The 23,934-nt window shown below is 53.5% G+C and overlaps 2 protein-coding genes across 2 annotated transcripts; both read left to right on the top strand.

Annotated features, from left to right (window-relative positions):
- Positions 1-2,346: 2,346 nt before the first annotated feature.
- Positions 2,347-3,210, top strand: BHLHA9 (basic helix-loop-helix family member a9). Its single transcript, XM_005525934.2, has one exon. It carries the CDS (start codon positions 2,384-2,386, stop codon positions 3,122-3,124), a length of 741 nt encoding a protein of 246 aa, XP_005525991.1. The 5' UTR covers positions 2,347-2,383; the 3' UTR covers positions 3,125-3,210.
- Positions 3,211-5,077: 1,867 nt separating this feature from the next.
- On the top strand, positions 5,078-17,024 carry TRARG1 (trafficking regulator of GLUT4 (SLC2A4) 1). Its single transcript, XM_005525752.3, has 4 exons — positions 5,078-5,208; positions 5,590-6,139; positions 11,094-11,226; positions 11,800-17,024. Exons 1-4 carry the CDS (start codon positions 5,078-5,080, stop codon positions 11,805-11,807), a joined length of 822 nt encoding a protein of 273 aa, XP_005525809.2. The 3' UTR covers positions 11,808-17,024.
- The last annotated feature ends 6,910 nt before the right edge of the window (positions 17,025-23,934 follow it).

Here is a 23,934-nt window from a genome sequence, read left to right on the forward strand (position 1 = left end):
CATCAGGGTTTCACCTCCAGTGAGGGCTGTGCTCCCAGATGGCTCCAGCAGCTCTCAGCGGGAATCATCAAATCATCAGCAATTTGGGGGTGCTGGATGGGTGCTGCTGCCAGCCCAGGGCTCTCTGCTGGAGCTGCTCAGTGGCAGTGTTAGGGGTGCACACCCAAAACACACCTTTGGGCTGTGGGACCCATGAGAGCTGTGACAACAGGTGGTGCCCAGCACTCAGCAGTGCTCCAGTCCAGAGTGACCACAGGCTGGGAGTCCCCAAGGGCCAAACCCTATCTTGGAGGCTGGGGAGTGCCATGAATGGTCTGATATGTGTGTGGCGACAGATAATTATGGCTCTTTCATCATCTGTCAGGCAGAGGGCCCAGCAGAGCCTCACAACACATTTCTGGCTCCCCATCTCAGCCCATAAATCTCTCCAGCACACAGTGATAAATCAGCAGGGGCCGGGGGAGCAGGGCCTGGGTGGGCGTTCCTGCTGACCTCCCAACCTGTAATGGGCACCTGGGTCGGAAGCGCCCAGGACAGCGGGATGTGCTAATTACAGGTGGCATCAGATGCCCCATGATTTATGGTCTGGCTGTGCCTGCTTCCAAGAGCTGGGGCTGGATCCTTGTAGCCAGGGCAGCCCAGAGACCCAGAACCCCTGGCAGTGCTTCCCAAGGATCTCCCAGGGACTGTGGGCAGGCAGGGGACAGCTTTGGGACTGCTGCTCCTGCCCAGGCACCACCCAGCTGGGACTGGCTTTGTGCCCAGCTCAGCCACCTCTGCTCTGGACTGCACCTCCTGACCTCCAACACCACCCCCTGTGGTAGGGGGATCTGTCCTGCTTAGCTGGGTTTTAGACAGGCATGTATCTGAGTGGGTCTGACATCCATGTCCTGCTGGCATTCAAGAATTCCAAAGAACCCCTGGCTCCCAAGCTGGGTTTTCTGGGTAAGTCAGTGGTCAGGGAGCCTCCATTCCTGTCAGAGAAAGACTGGGAGGTGAGAGGGATGCTGGGGAGAACAAGAGGGCCATAGTGAGAACAGGTGAGTGCTCAAAGATATTTGCAAGCTTCACCTCCCTTTGAAGTCCTGCTGCCTCATCCTCCCCTATCCCTGAGGCTTTGGCTCCTGATTTATTGGGTTCTTATAGCAGAGGCACCTAAATTAGCTCCAGCTTAAAAGAGCCAGTAGAGGAGAAGGGCAATAGACAAATAACCCCTCGCTAATTGTGGCTGTTGATCAGACGTGAGCTGGGATGATCAGATAGGAAGGGATGAATCAAGGAAGGGGGAAGCACGTTCTCCCAGGACTCTGCTTTTTCACCAGACACCCCAACAATTTGTCAGAACCACTCCCGGGCTATTTTTCAAAGCATTACCCCTCACACAGGAAAGCATTTAGCAACTGCTCGCTAATGAGATGATGGGCAAGCACACGTGGCTGCCCCGAACTGCTCAGAGGTTGGGGACCTGGCCCTGCCCATGGCCTCCGGACCTGCTGCACCTGGCAAGCTCCTCATCTCACCAGCCCAGGGATGCAGGAAACAAGGGGCTGCTTTCAGCATCTTCCCCAAGTTAAGTGCCGGGCAGGCCCGGGAGCATCAGCGCAGACAGCTCTGCCCGCAGGCTGCTGGGAAAGGACAGGAAGGCTCTGGAGGCAGTTAGCATTTCAGCTCTTTTATCACCTGCCCCGATCCCCCCTGCCACATTCCTGCTTCCTGCTCCGCAGGGCAGAGGCGTGCCAGGCCCTGCACATTCCTGCAGCGACTCCCGGGGTCTGCTCCTGCTCAGGCACCCACCTCCCCCTGTCCCCACGGATCTCTTGGCTCCCTAGGACCGTGTCTTCTCCCTTACCCAAGCACAAGACTTGCTGCTTTCCTCAGCAGCGGCACAATTTTGTGCTTCAGTTTCCCCTGGCGGAGAAATAACAGGTGCTGCAGGACCAATGAGCGGGGGGAAGGAAAAGCCAGGGTCGTGATAGAGACAGGGCTCTGCCTCACAGCACCACGGAGAACCCTGGGGTGACCTGTCCCAGGGTGAGCCACCAGCCTGCCCAGCAGAGGAGAGGGCAGAGCAGCCCGGGGGAACTCCTGCAGTGCCCAAATTCTCAGCAAACACTAAAGGAACTCCTGTAACTTGTGCTTGGTGGAGGTGCCTTCCCCGGGAGCCTCTGGGCACCCCAGCAGCGGTGCCTGACGCTGAGGGCAGGGAGCAGGCAGGGCTCTCGCTGTGCCTCACCTGCGGCAGGTGAGGAGGGTCGGGGCAGCCACGTGACGAGCGCTGCTGAAGGTTTTTAGAGGCGGCTGCCGGTCCCTGGAGGAGTGTCACCCTCACCTCCCGGGAGGCAGGAGCACAGCAGCGCCTCTCCCGCTCCCCCTCGCCGCTGCCATGTCCGGAGTAGCCGCGGGGAAAGGCACGGGGCCAGAGCCCGACAGCTCCGAGGAGGAGTTGGAAGCGGGGGACGCACCCCAGGGGTGCTACAGGCAGGGTTTGTGGGTCTCCCAAGGCAGGGAAGCAGACGCCAGCCCGGGGGACACGGGAGGGATGCAGATGAGGAAGAGGAGCAGGCCAGCACGCTCCAAGGCCAGGAGGATGGCTGCCAACGTCAGAGAGCGTAAGAGGATTCTGGACTACAACCAAGCCTTCAACGCCCTGCGGCTGGCCCTCAAGCACGACCTCGGGGGCAAAAGGCTTTCTAAAATCGCGACCCTGCGGCGAGCCATCAACAGGATCACGGCTCTGTCGCTGTCCCTGCACGGAGCCGGGCGCTGCTGGCCCTGTGCCCACTCCGAGTGCCACGCCCGGGCGGGGGTCCCTGCGCAGGAGTCGGGGGTGAAAGGCAGCCGCCCCCAGCTGCCCTGGGAGCCCGGTTCCGCAGGGACACGGTGCCCTCCGACCCCTCTGTGGGCTGAGTTTTCCCCCCAGAGGCAGCTCCATCACTACGAGAGCCCGAAGGACCATCGCCCCCCGCCCAGCCCCGCCGGTTCCTCCAGCGGGACCCCGCACCCCGCGCCCCGCGGCCAGCAGCGATTTACGGGCAGCCTGCAAGAACCTCTAGCCGGGGCGGTCCCCTGGCAGCTGGGCTACTGCCAGGGCTGGGGACAGCAGCAATGCCTCCCCATCCCCTGACCTCAGCGCTGGGGTGGCCGGACGGTGCCGGGAAGGTAACGGAGCCGTGGGACAGATGGGGGGAGCGGGAAGGGACTGCTGGGGGAGGGAGAGAAACGCTGCAGGGTGTGGAGCTCAGCTGTGATGCCCCCGACACGCTGTACAGGACCCTGCTGCGTGTCTCCCCTCTACGGGAAAACTGCGGAGGGTGGGAAGTCCTCTGGAAGTGCCAGCTCCGTGCTTCTTTTCGCGAGGTCTCACCGCTGCTGATCGCCGCTGTTATTTATTCTCTCTTGCTTGCTCTGCGAGAGAACACGAGTTACAAAGCCAGCAGCAGGGCAGTGGCTGTTAATATGTGTGGGATGGACAGATGGGCAGCGGGGATCACACTAAAGCCCCTGGCTGGCGGGTGGCTCTGGCTCATGTCGGTGAAGGAGGGGAGCAGGAGCACGAAAAGGTTACTGCCCTGGGACTTTTGACGCTAAGCTCATTGGTACAGACGTTTGTGCCTGGCAGATTTTCGAGGCCGGGAGGGGAGACAGATGTCGGCTTTCGTAAAACCCACCCATCCGATTGCGGTTTCCTTCTGACACCGGGGAAGCGGCTCTGCTGGGACAGGCCAATAGCACGCTCCCGGCCAGGTCCCTCGGAGGGGAGGAAGGGGGAATTTAACTGAAAATATCCCTTTTGTCCCTTCCTTCTGGCTTGGAGAGCTTGGACCAGCTGTGAGGGCTCCCTCCTGCCCAAGGCTCAGCAAACTGGAATTGCTGCAGGAATCAGGCAGGGATTTACAGCCACACTCAGCACAGCTGGCAGATTTTTGGACAGGACAAATTGCACGGTGTGATTCCCTCAGTGCTGAACCCTGTAGAACTCCTCCAGCCCCGCTGCTCCCACCTCAGTGCTACCAACATTCCAGTGGCAGTCGGAGCTCTCTCCCTGCCTGGGGGCACGTGCTGGAACAACCATCCCAACCTCCTGCTGCTGGGACCGGGATCTTCTCCTCCTTCCTTAATCCCTGGTGGGACAAGAGAGCTGGTCCGGGAGCAGAGGAAAACTGGCGGCAGTCAAGAGAGAGAGCTCTTTGCTCAGCAAAGGAGCCTCTTTAAAGTGCTGATGGTGTGAGGCATCCTGGCTTCAGCCTCTGACAGGTGTTATCCTCGCCAGAAGAAGGCCTGCAGCCACATCCTCTGAAGGAATCCTGCTTCTCCCTACAGCATCCTGCCTCTCCCTGCTCTGGCTCTCCCTGGAGCAGAGCACGGCCCTGCCCTGCCCTGTCAGCAGCCGTCACACGGGGAGTGAGTGCCCAGCAACAGCAGCATCCAAAGAACGTTTCCGTGACACCTTAACAAAGACAGGAACCTTCCCTCCTCCCAAATTTGCATCTCCGTGTTTTTCCCACGCCGGCGTTGGTGGTCAGCCCAAGTGAGGCAGGTGGAAACAGATGGTCACAGAGACCCTGCCGAGGGTCACCGCCTCTGCTCTCACATCCACATTCACAAACTGTGTCTCCCAATTCTGTTTGGAGGCTGCAGGATGGGCTGAGGCTCCGGGCAGGGCTGGGCAGCAGGACCCGGCTGGCAGAAGGCTGTTCGGGCACCTCTCGGGGAGGCGGAAGGTGCTGGGTGTGCCCCGTAGATGGCACTCACTGCCAGGGAAACCCCTGGCAAATTTCGAACTGTAGCATAATACACAATGGGTGAAAAACATCCATGTTTTCCGGGCTCTGAGGTTTGTTTTAGCCCTCCCTCCTGCCCCTCACATCATCCCTGCACCCAAGGATGGAGAAGACGTAACTCACACTGCACCAACACCCTTTCTGCTTTGCAGGTCCTATGTGGGGACACGGTGTGTCACTGCTGCCGTGTCCCTGTCCCCAGCTGTGGCCTCGCCACGGTCATCCACGCACAGCGAGGGCAGGGCGAGCTCAGTCCAGCGTGCCCAGAGCCTCCCCCAGCGCTGTGCCTGGGGACGATGCTTTCCCAGAGCGGCTGGAGCCAGAGGTGCCACCGAGCACCCCCGCACTACCCAGACCCCGTCACCCTCGGGCAGCCCTTCCCAGACCCAGGGCAGCTCCAGGCCCTCTCCGCAGCCATGAGGGGCTCGTGGGTCTGCTCCGTGTCGCATGTCCCCCACCTGCCCGGGGAAAGGCTGGCAGCCAGAAGGGACAGCAAGGCTGTGTGTATCCCGCACCTCCGGAGCCGGAGGCGGCCCCGAGCCCCGTGGGCGCGGGCGGAACCCGGTCGGGGCTGGGCTCTCACGTAGCGCTGCAGCGGAGCGGAGCCCGTGGGAGCCCCCGGGAAGAGCGGGGGGTCGGTGGGGCGGTACAGAGCCTTGGGCTGGGCCGGGCTGAAGGCGGCGGGGACTCCCCGGCTCTCCCACCGCTCCGCTCCGCCCCGCCGCATCCCCGCCAGCATCCCCGAGGGCCGCGGCGCCGCACGCAGCAGGTCGGGCGGAGGCCGAGCGCGGTAAGGGGGTGAGGAGAGGGGGGGACCGGGGACACCCCGGGGGCGGTCCGCGGCCCCGATCCTGCCCCGGGGGCCGAGCTGGGCTGGCCCCTCCTCCGGCTCGGCCTCCCGCGGGGCGGCGGGCCCCGAGCGCAGAGCGGCGGCGGCGGGGCGCTGCCGGAGCCCGCTCCGCCGGGCCAGGGGCAGCACCCGCTCCGCGCCCGGGGGCGCCGGCCCGGGCTCGGGCACGGCGCTGCCCACCCGCTTCCAGGAGACAGAGAAGCTGCTGTCGGCGACAGAGGGCCGGGAGGAGAAGGGCCTCCGCGGCTCCAAATCCTTCACGGCAGCCTTGCCCGGCGAGACGGAGCGCAACGGGCACGGGCTCGGCTACAAGTCGGTGTCGGTCGGGCACCTGGAGGCGCCGCCGCTGTCGCCGTCCCGGCTGAGCCTGGGCAGAGCCTCGTCCACGGCCACCAGCACGGCGGCCCCGGAGCAGGGCCGCCCGCGGGACTACCTGGTGCTCGCCATCTTCTCCTGCTTCTGCCCCGTCTGGCCCATCAACATCGTGGGCCTCGTTTTCTCCATCATGGTGAGTGCGGAACCCGCCCGGCGCTCGGACCCGCCCGGTTCGCCTCCGGCTTCCCCCTCCGCCGCCCCGACGCCCGCCCCGGAGCTGTCCGCGGTGCTGCACCACCGGCACCGGGCCGGGAGCAGCCCGCTCCGCTCCCGCAGCGCTCGGCTCGGCTGTGCCGCCCGGCCCGGCTCCCGCAGCGAGCTCCGGTGCGGGTCCGGGGGGGCGCGGGCGGAGGAGGAGGGCGGGGGGCTGCGCCGAGGCTGGGGCAGCGCCCGGGGAGGCGGCGGGATGGAGATGGAGATGGAGATGATGGAGATGGAAAAGGAGGCGGCGGGATGGAGATGGAGAGGGGGGTGGGATTCCAGGACAGGGTGGCTCCGGGAAGCGAGGTCCCTGCCCCAGGCAGCGGTCCAGGACGACTCGCTGGGCTTCCCCGGGAAGGAGCTGCGAGGAGAAGCATTGACAAGGGATCTCCCTCTGCCCCTCCTAGCCCAGCCCTGCAGCGCTGAGGAGACCCTGGCTGGAGGCTGGTGCCTGGCCTCAGGCACTTCAAAGGGACAGGCTGCACCTGCAGCTTTTATAGTCGCCCTGGAGAAGCAATTTTTCTCCATTAAACATCCCCCACACCTCAGCAAATACACCAAGAGCCGAGCAGGGGAAAATGAAGCCAGCCCGGCCTCCCACCCATCTCGGGTACAGGTGGCTCAGTCAGCACAGCCCTACAAGCAGAGCCACCCCCTTCCCCAGCAGATGCAGCTCTCTTGTACACACCCAGCACCTTCTATGCCTTTGATTTGCAACAAAGGCTAATCTGTTCTTTGAAAATCGGCTCCATTACCTGCTTACCACACAGAAATACACTGGGGGGCACCTGCAGCCAAGCACTTCTCCCCAAAACCACCAACAACTTGAAGGCAGGCACGGGCACTTGCCACAAAAAGTCCCTCCCTCTAGGGAGACCAATTTCCATTTTGAGGAGGAATCATCGTTTCTGCCAGTGCCAGCTGTCATCTGCGTAGTACAGTTGTGTGGCACAGACTGTTTAGGCAGCATCCAGGGAAGCCAGCCAGCCTTGTTGGGCTGTGCACTGCAAGGAGAGGGAAAGCAGCTGGGTGTTGCATATCCATGGTAATAAACAAGGTCTCTCACGGGGATTTTCCAGCCACATAGCCTTGATGTAAAATAGATCCTCGTCCTGTCCCTTGCAGGTGCCAGAGCCTCCAGGGTGGTGGGGATGTGCCTCGGGCCACACAAGCCCCGTGGAGAAGAGTGAACTGAAAAAAGAGCAGGAGTTGGTTCATCCTGCCAGGCAGAGAGGGACCAGGGTGTGGTGATTGTCACAGCCAAGGGGAGGCAGGACCAGCAAGGCAATAAGATTATTGGGCTGCCCTCTGCTTCCAAGGCCACTGGCAGCACTGACCAGGGCTCATCCAGGGCTGGGGAAGGGGAGGCAGAAGGCATTCAGCTGAGCTCGTTCTCCAGGACAAGGCACACACGGCACATTAGTAGCCAGTGCACATCCTCTGCCCTCTGCACAGTCGCCCCTGCACTCTCTGTCCTGTGGTTTCATTAATTTATTACAGCCCTTTCTAGTCCTGGCCCTGCCTGCACCAGCACCTCCACCCACCCACCCACCAGCCAGGGATCTCCCCACGGCACCAGCAGAGCAGGATGGGGAGTGATCCATCCTCCCTCCCTCCATGAGGAACCGGGAAACATCTGGCTGGGTCCTTCTGCCAGCAGGAGCAGCTCTCAGGGCACGGGTTGATGTTTCACCTGCTTGCAGCAGGGAGGAATCGAGCTCCCAGTGACCCCTAAGGCTCCCCCAGGCTCAGGGCTTCTCTCAGAGTAAAGCCCAGATGTGCCTGATCATGCACAGAGCTGAGCAGGAACTAGGTTTTTGTGATTCCCATCGCCTGGGGAAACAGGAGGACCTTTCCATAATGGGCTGACATTCCTTTAGCTCTGCAATTGTGCTTTTCTTTCCTGAGTCAAAGCTTTTGCACATGAAAGCTTTTTTTTTTTTTTCTTCCTGGGTAATAAGCAGCGTCCAGAGAGGAAAGTAAATGAATGCTTTTGAGTTTAGTGTCTCATAAATCATTTCTCAAAAGCTGGTCTCATATCCCAGCAGGGCCTATGGCCAGAGGTGGAAAAAAAACCTGCTCTAGCTCCCCCAGCCTCTTTCTGCTAACACTGATTTAATGGAAATTAATTACCTGGAGGCTTCTCCACGGACTCTTGGATGTGTTTTTCTCACCAAGTGATGATCTGGCTGTTCTAAAGAGTTCAGGTCACTCCCCAAGACCCCCAGAGAGTGGGACTGGTGGACAAGGATGTGTCCATCCCATGGGATCCCTCTCATCTGAGTGCAGGGCAGGGCTGCACCCACTCTGCATTCCTGCTGTGAATCCTTTCCTTTTCCCACCAAAGTGCAGCCACTCTGGGGGAAGAAGCAGAGGAGCCACATCCCAGAGTAAAAAACTCCCAGCAAATGAAGGGAAATGAAAAAATCCAGCCAGAAGCACCACACAGTAACATCAAGGGCAGTTCTGCAGAGCACTTGGTATCCAAAATAAGTTCTGTCATTCCCAAAAGATGTGGCAGAAGTCAGACTACCATCACCCATTTTAAATGCTACAGTCATCTGTCTCTCTCTGGAGTTGACTTATGCCTCTCTTGGAATGTTTCCTTCAACAAAAACACCAAGTGTTGAGGATTAATGATTTATTCTGAGTAATTGGTGTATGGCAGCAGACAGCATCCAAAGCCAGTTCATAAACTGGGAGAGAGTGCAGAGAAGAGGATGTGATGATTTGTCTTCTCCATCCCTGGGACTAGCACAGGAAAGTAATTGCCTTTGTCTGCAACAAGGCCACTTAGGGAAAAAAAACCAAACATTTTGAGCAGCAATTGGAAGAGATAGCAGTGAGAAACAGGTAAAATTAATAACTCTTGAGTCACCCAGCCTTACCTGGGCTGCAGAACAGCACCCACTCCCCAGGTCCTGCAGATTTTCCAGCTCTGGGCTGTAGCAGGGAGTCCCTTGGCACTCACACAGTGACTCACTCCCCTGGAGCCCTTGAGCCTTTTGGAGATGTTCTGCCTTGGTGAGCCTCGATTAATAAACAAGATGTTAATGTTTTTATGTGGAAAGCCAAACATGGGATTAGTGATACCGGAGAGCTACAATCAAACCATTCCACACCGATGAAAAATATATGTACAGTACCAAATTCTTGCTAAACACCCCATGCCAATGCTGATGTGTTTCTCATAATTGTTGAGGGTAAATGAGCAGTAAACACTTCCAGAAGCTGTAGTGATAAATATATTGAATCCCTTAGCCTATATGTTTTGCCTAGAAGACAGCTAAAACTGCATATTTCACTGCAATCTAACCCACACCCTGCCAAAATATTACACTTTTTACAAAAACCAGAGACTGAAAAACCAAATCCCCAGAGCTGGAGCTGTCAGTGAGCAGGGCAGGGATCCTGTCTATCCCTGGGCTCCTGCATCCTCCCCATCTCTCACCACCAACCCATGAGGCTTCATTTTGTCACCTCCTGTTCTGTGATGAAAATAGCTCTTGGCTGCATCCCATTGCTTTCAGCGTGGGTCTGGCAAACCTGCTGTTGAGACCAGGAGGAACAAGGTCCTGAGCTCTCCTGGTGTCACTGGTGGGGACAGTGATGCCCAGGGTGGCCTGTGAGTGGGGCAGGACGTGGCAGGGGGGCAGTGGAAGCAGCACCTGCCCGTTTGAGGCTCTGCTGTGTTATCTACATGCTGACACAAACTCAAATGAGCATATGGAAACCTCCAAAGCTGCATTTTTCCTACAGAGCAGCTGCCCAGCCTGGGCTGGGGATGTTTTGGTCATGGTGCTGCCAAGAGGCAGTGGAATTAAAGCAGGATGAACGGGAAATGGGGCAGTAACACCAAGTATTCAGATTCTCTGTGATGTTTCATGATTATTGCTGGAGCTGGACTAGGTCTCCCTGCTCTTAATTGTTGTTTTTTTATTTTATTTTAACATGAGGCAGGGGATCCTTTCCACCACAGCTATTTCTGAGATACACATTTTTTGAAAGGAAACTGGGATTGCTTTTATCCATTTCCACCTTTAACTCTTTTTAAATAATACACTTGTTGGTTTTTTTTAAACTGAGAATCTCCCCAGTTTTAGCAGCCATGCTCCAAAGGGATGAGCTGTCACACAGCACAGGGCTGTGGGAGCTGCTGGCCCCACAGTTTGCACCAGATCCCCCTTTTCTCCAAGATAGCATGGCTGGAGATGGATAGGGATGGATGGAGATGCCAGGGAAAGAAGCCTTTAATCCATGTTGAAGTGTTAAATACATAAAAGCAGCCCTAAAGAGGAATACCTGCTTCAAAACAGTAAAATCATCAATAAAACCCCATCCCCAGTGAAGTTTAGGGGAGTTTTGCCCAACTCCTCCACTGGATCAAGGATGCTGGGCTCCCTTCTCACCCCACCTTGTTTCTCTTTCCTCTCACTCCAAGGTGAAAATATCACCAACAGGCCTTAAAACCCCTCACCCACTTTTCCTCCCTCCAAAGCCCCTTCCCAATGGATTTTGTGGGGGGCAGAAGAGCCCTGCACAAACTTGGGGAGGCTTTTTGGTCCCAAGAGCCGGGCTGGCAGCAAACGCTGACACACGGTGAGAAATTCCAGCACAGCTCCCTTCTGCTGAGTGCTGTGTGCTCCCCCAGCCAAGGGCAGCACACCCAGTACATCCTTTCCAGCAGGATCAGGAGGCTCTTCCCTCAGCAGTGATGCTTCTCCCTCACCAGGAATCCTCACTTCCAGCATTTTTTGCTTGGGAACCAAGCGATTACCAGTTAAAGGAGCAGGAAAGAAAATGGGGCTCGGTTTGGGGCTCTACAGCCAGGGGGTCATCCCTGGAGCTGCTGCCTCTCTCAAAGGACTCTTTTTGTGTCTCCCCAGTCGAGGAACAGTGGCCAGCAAGGGGACACAGATGGCGCCCGGCGGCTCGGACGCATGGCCAGGCTGCTCAGCATCGTCTCCATTGTGCTGGGGACCATCATCATCGTGCTCTACATTTCACTCAGCGTCAGAGGTAACTCCTCCTTCTCCTTCCCTCAGCCCAGCTCCACTGGGAACCTCGCCTGGCTCCCAGCTCCAGCCCAGGGGATAGGACAGACCTGCCCCCAGTCTACCCCCACCTCATTCCCAGTGCAGTGGGAGGGCACTGACTCCAGTTTGGTTTGACCATCAGCAGCTGCACGCACACATAAAAAAACACCTCAGAGAACGGGCTCCTTCCCCTAGAAACATACATTGTCCAAATCACCAGCATGGAAAGCCCTCCCTGTGCTGTCCAGAGTGCCCTGGTGACCACACAAGGTCTCCCTGGTAAAAGGTCCTGCCCTGGCAAAGCCTGTGGTTGGGTTTAGAAGAGTGCAGTGCTGTAAAAACAGAAAGGTTCCAGGACACAAATCAACCTGCCCAGAAATACAAGCCCAAAATGTCTTGGGAACCTCCCAAACACACCTGCCCCCACCTGCCAACCCATGATCAGCACAACTCAGGCAAACTGGGACCTCAGGAGCACCCAAAAGCCAAGCCAGGAGCGTAAGGGGAACATCTGTTGACTGCTGGAAGCTGCCCTAAGCCACTCTTTCTTTTACAGGCTCCTAGAAGATGTTTCAGCATGCAAATACCTTGAAGAAGAGGAAGACAACTTTCCTTTTGGGGTTTTTACTTTCAGCCTTGCAACAAAACAAAAAATTGTCACAGTGTAGGTGGGCAGCCCTAGACAGTCTGCTCTGGAGCGCCGTCGGAAGGAACGCATGCTTCAATTCACCGCCTCTTGGGAATGAGCCTGTGCGAGGGATGGGATAAAAATCACCCTGAGTAGGAATGGGAGAGGCCACGTGGAGAGGAGAAAGGGGAAATCCACTACCTCATTCCCCTCCAGCAGAACTCATGGAGTGGGGAGACAACTAAAGTGCAAGAGGAGGAGAGAGTCTCCAGAATGAAGCTGGTTTTGGAAGGAAAATACAAGGCAAGAACGGGATGTTTTGAGGAGTCCTCCTGAGAATTTTGGCACAAGTCACTGGATTTTCTGGGGGGTTGTTGGTTTTTAAATCGTCAAATTCTCTGTCTCTACAAAAACAAAACAAAACAAAAACAACGAAACAAAGCTCAAACTGCCATCAGGAGCTGAGAGCTGTTCCACAGAGGAGGAGGGAGTGCAGAGCTGCAGCAGGACCATGGCTCTGCTCCGAACGAAACGCAGCTGCCAAAGCTGGAGGATGTGGTGGGTGCTTTTGTATTTTTGATGAAAAAAAAAAGAAAAAAAAAAAAAGAAAAAAAAAAGAGACAATGACCATTTGCATGCCTTTGGGAATGTTCTCCATGTCTGCTCCTACAAGCTCTTTTATCACTTAGGGCAGATGTCAGAGCTGGCAGAGCAGGATGTTGCTGCATGAGAACCCCAGGCTCCTCCTCACCCCCATCCCATGGTGGGCTTTTTAATGGAAGGCAAAATCAGGCGTTCCCTGTGAACCCACACATTTCTCTGTGCACCCAAAGGGAGCTTAGCACCCCTGGCACCGAGACAAGAGCCTGGTTAATGCCCAGCAGCAGCACCACGGCACAGAGAGCCCGTTCTACCCATGCACACCCCGATGCCACGGCACGTCTGTCCTGCAGAGGCTCAGCATGATCCAGCCCCCACCACTGCCAGTGCTCATCCCCCCAACCCTCTGGGGCTTCGGCTTAGGGCCTTGCAGGAGATTTTTCAGGGGCATGAAGGAGTTTTAGATTCCTGCTCCTCTCCTTGCATCCCTCACACAGCTCTTCTGCAGCTCTGGAAATCTCCGGCGTCCCCGGAGCTGCCTGAGGTCAGTTCCACGAGTCCTATTATTTTTTAATGTTTTGTATTTAACATAACAAGAAAACAGACTCTGCTCCTCCCACTCTGTCTGTAGGTACCACAGGACCTGCCATGTCTTCCACACCATCCCCGTGGGACCCACTCCCCACACGCTCTCTCGAGGCTCCATCCAGCCCCAGCCCTTCTCCTCCCCGCTCACCCCTCATTGCTGCGGGCACTTCTCGGGGTTGGCCCTCTACCCACTCACCCAGACTATGCAAAGCTCCATGGCCTGTTTTAGTCAGGCTTTGTGACTTCTGGCCACATCCACTGGCTCCTTGAGTCTCTTTGATCCAAACTTTGGGGACACACCACCTAGAGCTGCACTGCCCGGCCTTTCTGTTGTCTCCAGCTGACAACCTGCGACATAAAAGCCTGGACTGACTGAGAAATGTTGTCCTTCAGGGCACTTCTGCTCCCTAACATCCATCTCCTGAAAAACACCCCCAATTTACACCAAATTCAATGCTTCCCAGGGCTTGTCTACATGGAGAATCCGCCAAAAGAAACTTCACAACATGGTAATTGCTTGGCACTAACTCCTTCCCTGGGTTCTAAATGGGCACAGGGTAGGGGTGAGGTGTAAGTCCTCGCTGTAGTTACTCTGTAGTAATTAATGAGCAAAGCCACAGGCATCTCTGTGAAAATTCTCCTGTCACCTTTTTGATTGCTCCTCTTTCAAGTGTTTTTTTTTCTTCTAGATGTTGTTTGAATCCAGAGGGTGACAAAGCCAAATCCCCCAGGCACGCTGTCAATATTTTTCTCTCCATTGGAAGGGATTCCAGGGACTCACAGCAAGAGCACATCACTACAGCACTTTCTTGGGCTCCATTTCCACCCAGCTCTTTGTCAGCACTCCATCACCACTGCTGGTGTCCAAAATGGACCAAATCTGCAACTTTTCTTTTGCAATTTATCTTTTGTGAGTTCAGCAAACAGGGACTGCTGAACATTGCTGGGTGGGAGCTCCCTCCTCCATCCTCTGTCCAGGCACTGCATCTTTTCCTCCTGAGCCCTTCAGAACCCCTCCCTTGGATGTTCAAACTTTAATCTTATGGTTATTGAAATCCCATCAAAACCCCCAAATGTTTCCTTCTTTAACTCTTGGACCCAAAAGCTGCTTGCTGGGGAACACATGGGGTGTTTTTTGGAGCTACAGAAGGGCAGTGCTGTCTGTCCCTGCATCTCCTGCCCTTTGCCCTTGGAGCTGCTGGAATTCAGTTGATGGGAAGAGCCCAGAAAACTCCTCCTTGGGCAGGAAGGGCCTTTTTTCAGGGAAAAGTGCTGGAGGGAGTTATAGGACTTGAGAGCATTTAAGTAAGAATTTAAATGCTCTTTTATCATTATATAAAGCCTTTCATCTAAAGTGCTTCTCTGCATCCAAAGGATTAAACCCTGCCACCCCCCACGAGGTGGGTTCACATTACTGCTCTAATTGCAGGGATGGCAAATGCTCAGGCACTGAGCAGTTCCCAAATCAACCCCCTTTTCTTCCTCCTCCTTAACAGAACCATGTATCAGCACAGATTTCCTTGGAATATGTTTTTTTTTCAGTGGGATTAGACGAACTATACCCCACTGTGGTTCCAAATGGGATTCCTGCAGCCAGAGGAAGGTGAGGCAGCTGCAGTGGTCCTTGCCACGAGAAGTCCCAGGCCAGGGCAGCACAAAGCAGTGGATTCCCCTGGATGCAGGAGAAGGCAGAAGATTCCCCCAAGATCCCCAGGGTGATGATTTGTTTGCGCCTCCTGTCTCATTGGACAGCTCAGGTGATGCTTCTCACCTCACTATTATGTATAATAACGAAAGAGAAGAACTAAGACACTTGAATCCCTTTCATTCTAAAATCTTCCTGAATAGATACAATTGTACTGCAGCCTTGTACTCAGCTTTTTTTTCTTATCCTGCATTTAAATCCAGAGGAAAGCCTCTACAGTTATCCCTGATCTGCTTGTAACCTGCCTCTCCAGTGCTGGAGAGATAAACTCTCCAGGGACATCCAGGAAGTCCCTTCTCCCTGCTCCCCTATCAACTTCTCCATACATTTTGCAGTCTGTTTTGCAAAGTTTTTGCCACTTTGCTTTCCCCATCCCCCACAGATTTATCCCAGCTCAGCTCCCTCTTTGGCTTTTTTTGGTTGGAATTTGCTCATATTTATGAAGGAAGAGGTTGCAGGGCCCCCAGCCCTCAGCACACACCTCACCTGTGCTGTGTTACAGAGAGCTTGATGATGGCAGAACTTCATCCTGAGGCCAGCAGGCACAGTCACCCCTTTGACTAAATCCACAGGGAGCTCCCCAGAACTCGGCTTTTAGCACACAGGGGGGCAACCACAAAAACTGTGCCATGAGCCTTTTCCTCTCCAGCCCCACCAGCAGCCCTGTTTCCTATCCCCCAGCCCTTTGCCACCTGCTGCAGCCTCCTCTGAGCACTCATGTCAGAATTTTCTGTGTTTGCAACCAAAACAGTCATGAAATCCTCAGGCTCTGGCCAACTTCTCCCCCCTGGTGAAGGAAAGGTGAGAGCAGGGTGACAATCCAGCCCTACCTGACAGGGGAGCTGAGCTGGTAGGAGGGGAGCTTGCTGAAGGGATGGAGAAGGTGGGAAATGTCTGTAAATGTAAGCTGGAGTAGGAGTTACCATGGACAAGAGTGAGGTCCTGGTGGGATGTAAATACATGGGAAGGAGACTCTGAGCAGAGCATTGGGGCTGGTGGCACCTCCCTGGCACTGCTGTCCCTGGGCAGAACTGGGCTCTGTGGGGTGGCACAGAAGGGCTGCTGGCTGCATCAAGGCTGGATTGAAGCTTTAAGCTGAACCAGCAACAATCTTGGCTTGTTTTTGTAGCAGCTCCTGGTGGGATGCAGTGGCTGAGGGTGAGGAAAGGTCTGGCCCAAGTCAGTGGATCTCAGCACCACGCTGGGTGCTGCCTGCAGACTCCAGAGGGATCTGAGCACCAGCAGAGGAAAGAAAGCCACCAAAGGATTTCAAAGTTTGCTGTGTTAAGGATGGCTTTGCTTTTTCTGGCTGTTTTTTCATCCTGTTCCAGTTCACTCCTCTCTTTGCCGGTTTTGCCACTCTGTCCCTCAGCATTCCCACCCCCAGAGCATTCCTGAGGACCACAGCTCCTTCCTCCCAGCCTCTGCCTCTCCTTTAACCCAAACAGGTCTTGCTGCAATGAGATCTCATCTCTGGGCTCTGCTGGAAGGGTTAGAGAGGGCAGGGAACCTCTGACCCAGCTGCAGCACGGGGTACATCACCTTCCCCACACAGATTTCTCCATGTAGACAAGAGGAGCAGATCCTGCCTTTTAAATAGAATGGAATCTCCCTTTCCCTTCGCTCTGAGCCCAGGGAGAGGCTGCAGAAAGGCACCCATCGGGCTGGCCCCACCCTTGGCCTGTCACTTTGTTACTCTCACACAACCACAGCCCGGGTTGCACTGTCAAGCTGAAATAATTCAGATTAAACTCGTTTTCCTTTCAGTATACAGCCTTTAGTTTTGGCAAAAACCAGTTAGGTTTGGGCTGAAAAACTCCCCTGCTTGGGCACAAGCCAAGGGGGTGTGTGTGTGGGAAAGCAGCCTTTTCAAAGTGGGAATATTTGTAAAGCATTTGCTGACACCAGTAGGTAGCAAAATTCCAACCTATCCAGGATTCTACCCACCCAGGATAAGAAACATCAGAAAGGGAACGTGTGCAGGATTCACCAAGGCAACTCTGACAGCGCTTGGGAACCCTTGTTAGAAGGTGCCAGGACTTGATCCTTGGCATGGATCCATGGCAGGGTCCATCCCCTCCACTGGGAGAGCCACAGCTCACACACAGCATGAACACACCAGGAATTGCAGCTGGGTGCTTCTCTTTGCTGACAAATGTTTCTTTTTCTGCAGGATGGTATGGTATATCTTATATACTTTCTTTGTATTTCTTGGCATGAGAAAAAAAAAAATAATTAAAATGTAACATGCATGGTCAAAGCTGAACTGGTTTCTTCTGTCTAAATGAGAAAAAATATAATTATCCAAGCTACTCATTCAGCGATTGCTTCACACTCTGAGAGCAGCCAGTTGGTATTTTGGGTGCAGTGGGTTGCAAATAATATGTACAGGCAAAGAGTAAAGAAAACAGCACAAGTCAGAGCAGGGAGAGGTGCAGACAGAGCAGCCTTGTGCTGGTTTTAACAAAAAACACTTCCCAGGAGTTTTTCCAAGCAGCCTGGAAGGAAACCTGTCACCCCCAGGGTTTATTTGTGTTAACTGGTCAATCGAGGTGACTGATCCTCACTGAAGCTGAGCTGCACAACCATTTCATTCAGCTGAATGCCAGTGCTCTCCTCTCCCTGCACACCCCTGGCATCCTCTGGGAACGAGGGGCAGCACAGCTTCCAAGCCAGCAGAGACCTGTGGGGTGAATTGCCTGTCCCACACAGCAAACCCTCAGTCTGTGCAGGCTCCAGCGCAGGGCAGGACTTGCAGGAGGTGGCACAGTCCCACAGCTCTCCCAGGCAAGGAGCCACCACAGCAAGGATGAAAAATGAGGCTTCCAGGCCCCTGCTATCAGACACAGCACTTCCACTTCCATCCATGTCCATGATTCAGCAACAAATGGATTTAACGTCCTGCTGGGGTTCCCTCAGGCACGGGCAGGTCCAGCACGAGGGGTCTGGGACTCTCCTCGCTCACAGGGGAGATAATAACTCCCAATAACTGCAGTGGAGCAGATCCAGCTGCTGCACTTGCTGTAGACACCTTTGGGAAGTGGTTACAGCCCGAGGGTGAATGGACCCACCCCGTGATCCAAACCCAAATCCCTCTGCTGTGACAATCTTTGGCCTGCCTGTCATTTTCACTCTGACAAACACCTCTTGCCCTTTCTTAAGGAGCAAGCTGTGGGGTTTAGGGACACTGATAAATGAATGAACAGGTACTCAAAGCCAGAGAGGATGGAGATTCAATGTTTGTGAGCTCATGAAAAACAGAACTGTTATCCTCATGACCATCTCAGACACTAATCCAAGGAACAGGAATTAGTTCTACATCAGCTGCTGCCCACAACACAAAGCCCAGCCCCATAAATCAGGCTCAACAGTGGATTTATCCCTGAGGTTTCCTATGGATCAGGCACCAAGCATTCCCCAAGGAGACAGAGCTGCTGCACAGCCTCCAACACACCAGCACCGAGCTCAGCCTTCCTGTTCACCTCACAGCCTTTCTCATACACTGCATCATCCCCCTCCCCAGCCCTGCAGCTGACTGGGGCATTTTTAACAAATTTAGCCCATTTCTTTGGTGCACCCATTCCCCATTGCTTTGAAAACTGCAAGTCTAACTAGATCTGCTGGTTCTTACCCCTAAACACCCTCCCCTTGTAACAGCACCTAACTCAATGCTCTTGATGTTCAGCTTCACATCCCAGGACTCAGAGAGCAGCTGCTCAAACCTTTGAGAGCCATCAGCCAGGGTTAATTACTCACAGCCATGCAGATCCAAGCTGACACCACATTTCAGCTACTCCCATTTTACACCAAGGCTGGCTTTGCACAAAGCCTCTCTTTTGCACTCAGCTACAGCATCTCCCCACTGCCTCTGCTCACCCAGCAGAGCCAGAGGCACTGTCTGCACAAGGGCTTTGGCAGCACAGCTGGGATTACAGGGCAGGTCTGAAGAGCCACATTTATTTGTCCTGATGGAGACACAAAATGCAGATGTTAAAAAGCCCAGTGTAATTTACTCCCCATGATTCAGCAAAGCAAAGAGGGTTCAGGCTGGTGGTACCTGTGTGCAACAAAAGGCACAGAGAGGTCTTGGGGGGACAACTTTGAAGGAACAGATGCCATTTACACCCCAGCACAGGATGTCTGAGGCTGCTTTAAACCATCTTCAGCCTTCTTCGTGCATTGCCTAAAGAATTCAGCAAGCCAGAAGACTAAGCAGAAAAAAAAAAAAAAAAAAGAAAAAGCAATGTCTTTGTCCTGGAGGAGGATTTATTTGAATCACATAAAAACCCCCACTCTGTGGAGAGATTCCCCTTCAGTGGTGAGATTCCCCCTGGAGCATCCTGCCCATGTCACCACTGCAGCCGGGCAGATGCAATCCCAGACTTCAAAGGCCGCCGCCAGCCCGGGCTCTGATGTTCCACTGAAGACAAGGCAGTGCCAAGTTCTTTAGCTCCTGTTTTATTAATACTCTGCTCTGATGGGCTCATGTATAATAGATTCACACATGAACAGCAAGAGGTTCACATCCAATTTCCACGTTGCATACGTTCTCTGCTGAACACTATGGGCTTCCCCTTCATCTCCCAGTGTTTGTCCTCACTGATGAATTTGCATGAGTTTGGGGTTCAGGCAAAGGACAGAAAGTTGGGCCACCAGTTCCTCAACTGGTTTCCATGACTTTGCTCCAGTCAGGAGCTAGGAATCAAAAACACAGGGATAACATTTCCACTTTGTCTCCTAATGCTGGCTGCTGTTGAAACTGAGCAGCTCAGGGATTCCTTGGGCTCTCTCAAAGCCTCTCAGGAAGTCATTTGGGAGGTGATGGAGCCCTGGGCTCAGCAGCCACAGGAGGAGAGCTCAGGGCTGCAGAAGTGCAGAGAGACTTTGTGATGAGCAGCACATGAACACCCTGGCTCTGCTGTGCAGAGATGCAGCCCCCAGCATGGAGCCAAAAAGAACAGATTGCACCCAAGTTCTCCCAGCTCACAGAACAGCTTCTTAGCTGCAGAGATTTAAAAAAAGATGAAATTTGGATGCATTGTGGACATCTTCAAAATTTGAAGCAGCAGCTCACCGAACACAGTCCTGGTAGACAACAACAATAGAACAGAGAAAAAATGAATTTGTCTTTGTGAGGGTGCTGAAAGGCTCAATCTTCCTGTTTTCCTACCCAGCCCCAGCCCATCCTTTCCTGGAGCTGTTCTGCAGCTCTGCACTTTGCACCCAGCCCAAAGCTGTCACTGCTCCCCTGCAAACGCAGCAGGAGCTACACAGCCACAGCTCCCACGTCCCCAGAGAGACTCTGAACCAGGAGTAGAGCTCAGCAGGGAATCAGTGGGGCTGGAAAATCCCTCTGAGATCATCCAACCCAGTATTGCCATGCTCATCACTTTACCAAGTCCCCAAGTGCCATATCCATGTGCCTCTGAATGCTTCCAGGGATGGGGATTCCACATGATCCCACATGGTGGATGTTTCTATCACATCTCAGAGTAATTTTTTAGTCAGACAAGACATGTTTGGTAGACTCTGCACAAGCTTGGCTTAGGTGGTGAGGATTTAGGATTTCTGTGTTGGAGGAGAGCCTGGTGTGCCCAGGTAAGTGGGAATTGCATCAGCAGATCTGCTTCAAATCAGGATTTTTGCTTTATGGTGGTTATTGCTGGATCCTTCAGAAGATGAAACATCTTAGAACACCTAAAATACAGAAATGGGGATTTCTCCATGAGCTCAGCTACCTTGTTTACAGGCTAAAAAAACCCAGCCGATGACTGCTGGCCCTCATTGTTTCCAGTTTAGCTGTGATGTGAGATGCTATTCTTGGTCAAGAGCTGCCAATGCTTCTGAAGCTTGTGAAGTTGTTTGCTTTAATAGCACACAGCATGAAACAAAGCAAAGACTTCCCAGCAAAATGCCTCCTCTGCTGAGCCTGCTGCACCTCGCTGCCTCCTGGAAATGTTTAATTACAGGCTGCAGATTCCAAAGCGTTTTCTTCCACTTACTTGATCTCAGGTACAATTTCATAAAACCCGTGTTTTATCTTCCTTCCCTGCAAGGATCAGTGCAGATGGATCACTTAATCAACTCCAGATGGACAGAAAAATAGCCCAGTCCCTCACACCCTGAGCTGTCATTCCTCACTGGTCTGGAGCAGCCAGCCCAGGTATGCAGCAAACAGCAGTAAAACAAAAGGAGCTCCTGTCTTTAAAGCAATGCTCTACCTTTACCTTGATGTTTGACTGCAAAACAGAGTGAGTATCAGCTGAATTGTCCTAAAAAATGAGTTAACAGCTCTTCTTCCCCTGCCCAGAACTCCCAGACAACCAGCACTCATCTCCCAGGGGCACCACAACTACAGAAGGAATTTGGCTGCCGAATTGAGGAATAGCATTTCCTGAGGAAAAGTGGGAGAGGCTCATTCTTCTGGGATGTGGTTGTGGTGCAGGATAGTCAGCACTGACTCCAGGAACTCAGGTTTTCCAAGACCAAACACACACACACACACACCTGAGTGAATGAAAAGGATCCAAATACCAAAATCCCCACAGCAGAATCCCTCCTTTGCCCTCCCAGAGTGGCACAACTCGATCTGAAAGTCACCCTCTACCGTTACAAGAACTGATCATCCCACAGCATTTGCTGGTTTTTTATTTTAAAACAAATTCATCTAAGCTAGAGCATAGGCTTGGAAATTATTTACATTTCCTGAAATGTTTGGAAAAACAGGAAGAGCTGGCCAGCAGATCCTGCTGTAAGGAACACACAACCTGGAGGTGCAGTTGCTTCCCAGTACAAAGATCTATTTATGCAGAGAGGGCATAAACACCAGGAATGGTCCCTGCTGGAGCCTGAGCCCCCTCCTGTCTCTTTCCAAACTTATTTCTTTACATAAGCAGTGTGTGCTTTTATAGACCTGAGTCACAAACCTCCCCACCTCAGTAATATTTTGAAGTAAATTTAGCAATGGTGATACATGCCTGACCTAGAGGGAATTGCATTTATAGCACAGCAGGGAAACATCCACATTTCCCCCCTTCTGCTCTTAGGTGTTGTCCCACATCAAAGCTGACCAAGCCCCACGATCATTCCAGCCTCCCCTGACACTGGAAGTGGGGGATACTCAAAGGATCCCACCAGGTTCCCACCAATCTCCAGTGGGGGCAAGGCCCTTGAATGGTCCAGCTGCTTTTTAATGTAATAAATTGTGGTTTGTGTGTTAAAGCTGGACCTGCCAGGGCCACCTGATCAGCACTTTCCCAGCTACTCATGATTTCTTTTTACACCTGCAACATTCCTGAGCATCCTGCAGAGCCTTTAGAAAAAGCTCCCTTTAAAAATCTGATGTTTCAGCAGCATTTCACCCTGGAAGAAGCCAGATCAGCACAGGTCTGGAGCCGGAGGGCTCTGTAGCAGATGACATGCCCAGGCACAGGAACCACAAACATCTTTGGGAAGTTTCCACTGTACAGCTGGCAGCTCAATGGGGCTTTGCAACCTGCAGAGAGGAGTTTCTATTTTCAGTGCAGCTTTAGAAAGACAAAAGATGAGGAATACTGTCCCCACTTTCAAGAATTCTGCATCAGACGGATGGGTATGGGCAAGGGAGATAAGAAAAGAAACAAAACATTGAAACCCTCCTTGGTTACAGCGTTTGTGGGAGAGCCCCACGCTGTGCTTGTGCACTCAATGGTTACCAGTGAATTTCCTTCAGGATTGGCTTTGATTGATAAGCTTCAATCACCCTGGACAACCCTTCTGGACTTCAAAGGATGGATTTTTAAGAAAGAAACAAAAATTATGAAACCAAAAATAAATCCACGTGTTTGAAGTGTCTACGTGAAGCCAAACACCCAGGAAGGAAGGGAGGAGAACTGGATGGGCAGCACAGCAAGCAGACAAAGCAACACAAGATGAAAGATCTGAACAGGCATGGTGAGCAGGAGACCTCTCAAAATCCCACCACTGGCTGGCAGAGGGTCCACAGGGTGCCAAAATCAAGACAACCAGAAAATAACCCACAATGAGAGAGTGGCAAACGCTGTTTCAGGGGTGCAGAGGCTCAGATTTACAGCCAGGCTCCTCCTGCCTCACTCGCAGCGCTCCGGAATCTGGGTTAGCAAAGCCTCAGGGTCCCACTAGGAACAAAGAACATGGGAAGGGCTGTGACAGGCGAGGATGGAGCAAGGGAAGAGCTGCAGCACACGCTCCAGCGGCCCCGACAGCTTGGGAAGAAGGGGAAGATGAAGGCGACAGCAGGCTCCGAGTGTTTAATGAGCACAGCCGAGCTGCCAAGGCACAGGCGCTGGCAGCACAGCTTTGCTACCTGGAGATGGTGGATAAAAGACTGGCATTCAGGAAATGGGAATACCAACTGTAAACATCGAGGTTTTCTATTAAAACACTCAAAAAAATCAAGTTCACGGCGCTGTACACCGCCCACGTTCGGTGAAAGGGAGGAAACAAAGGCGCTCCTGTCTCTCTGTGTGAATTTCTAATGGAGTGCTCGGTTCCCTTTCAGCAGGAATTGTGCTGCTGGAATGGCAGCGGGGCTCAGGGAGCAGAGCATGGCTCATCCATAATGCAGGAACACCCACTGCACCGAGCCTGTCAGGAAGGACAGCACTCCTTAATATGAACAACAGTAGTCTGGGAGGCGGATGGTTAAAAATATATATCCTATGCCTGTGCCACTATAAATTATTGACTCTACAGAGAGCTGGAAAAAAGGGATTCAGTGCCATTAATAATTTATTTTCTAATCCAAACGAAGATGGAATTTTATGCACCACTTATTACCAGCGCTGCAACTGGAAAAACTCACTGCACTTCCCACAATCTGAAACCAGAACTGCCTTTCCATTTTCAAAAGTTTTTTTGAAGTTTCTCCCTTAGCTTGAGACATACAGCAAAGCTTTTCCCTTGGGAGAGCATCTGGTCACTCCTGAATATTTAGTAGGCATAAGGATACAGAGATGTTTCTCTGCTTTAAAGCAGTGTTTATATCCACAGCACGACAGCTCTGCGAGGAGAAGTCTCTCTCTTCACTCCCAGCCTCATGCACAGACAGGTATCACAACAGCTCTGCTGCTCTGAGAATACAAATTTGGAGCAGCATTGAAAGATTTAGCACTGATTGCTAAAGCACCAGGCACAGGGGGATCCTTCAGGCA

This window comes from Pseudopodoces humilis, chromosome 23 (assembly GCF_049639895.1).
Source record: "Pseudopodoces humilis isolate 2021_Gansu_Grassland_sample_001 chromosome 23, ASM4963989v1, whole genome shotgun sequence".
Taxonomy (NCBI): Eukaryota; Metazoa; Chordata; class Aves; order Passeriformes; family Paridae; genus Pseudopodoces; species Pseudopodoces humilis.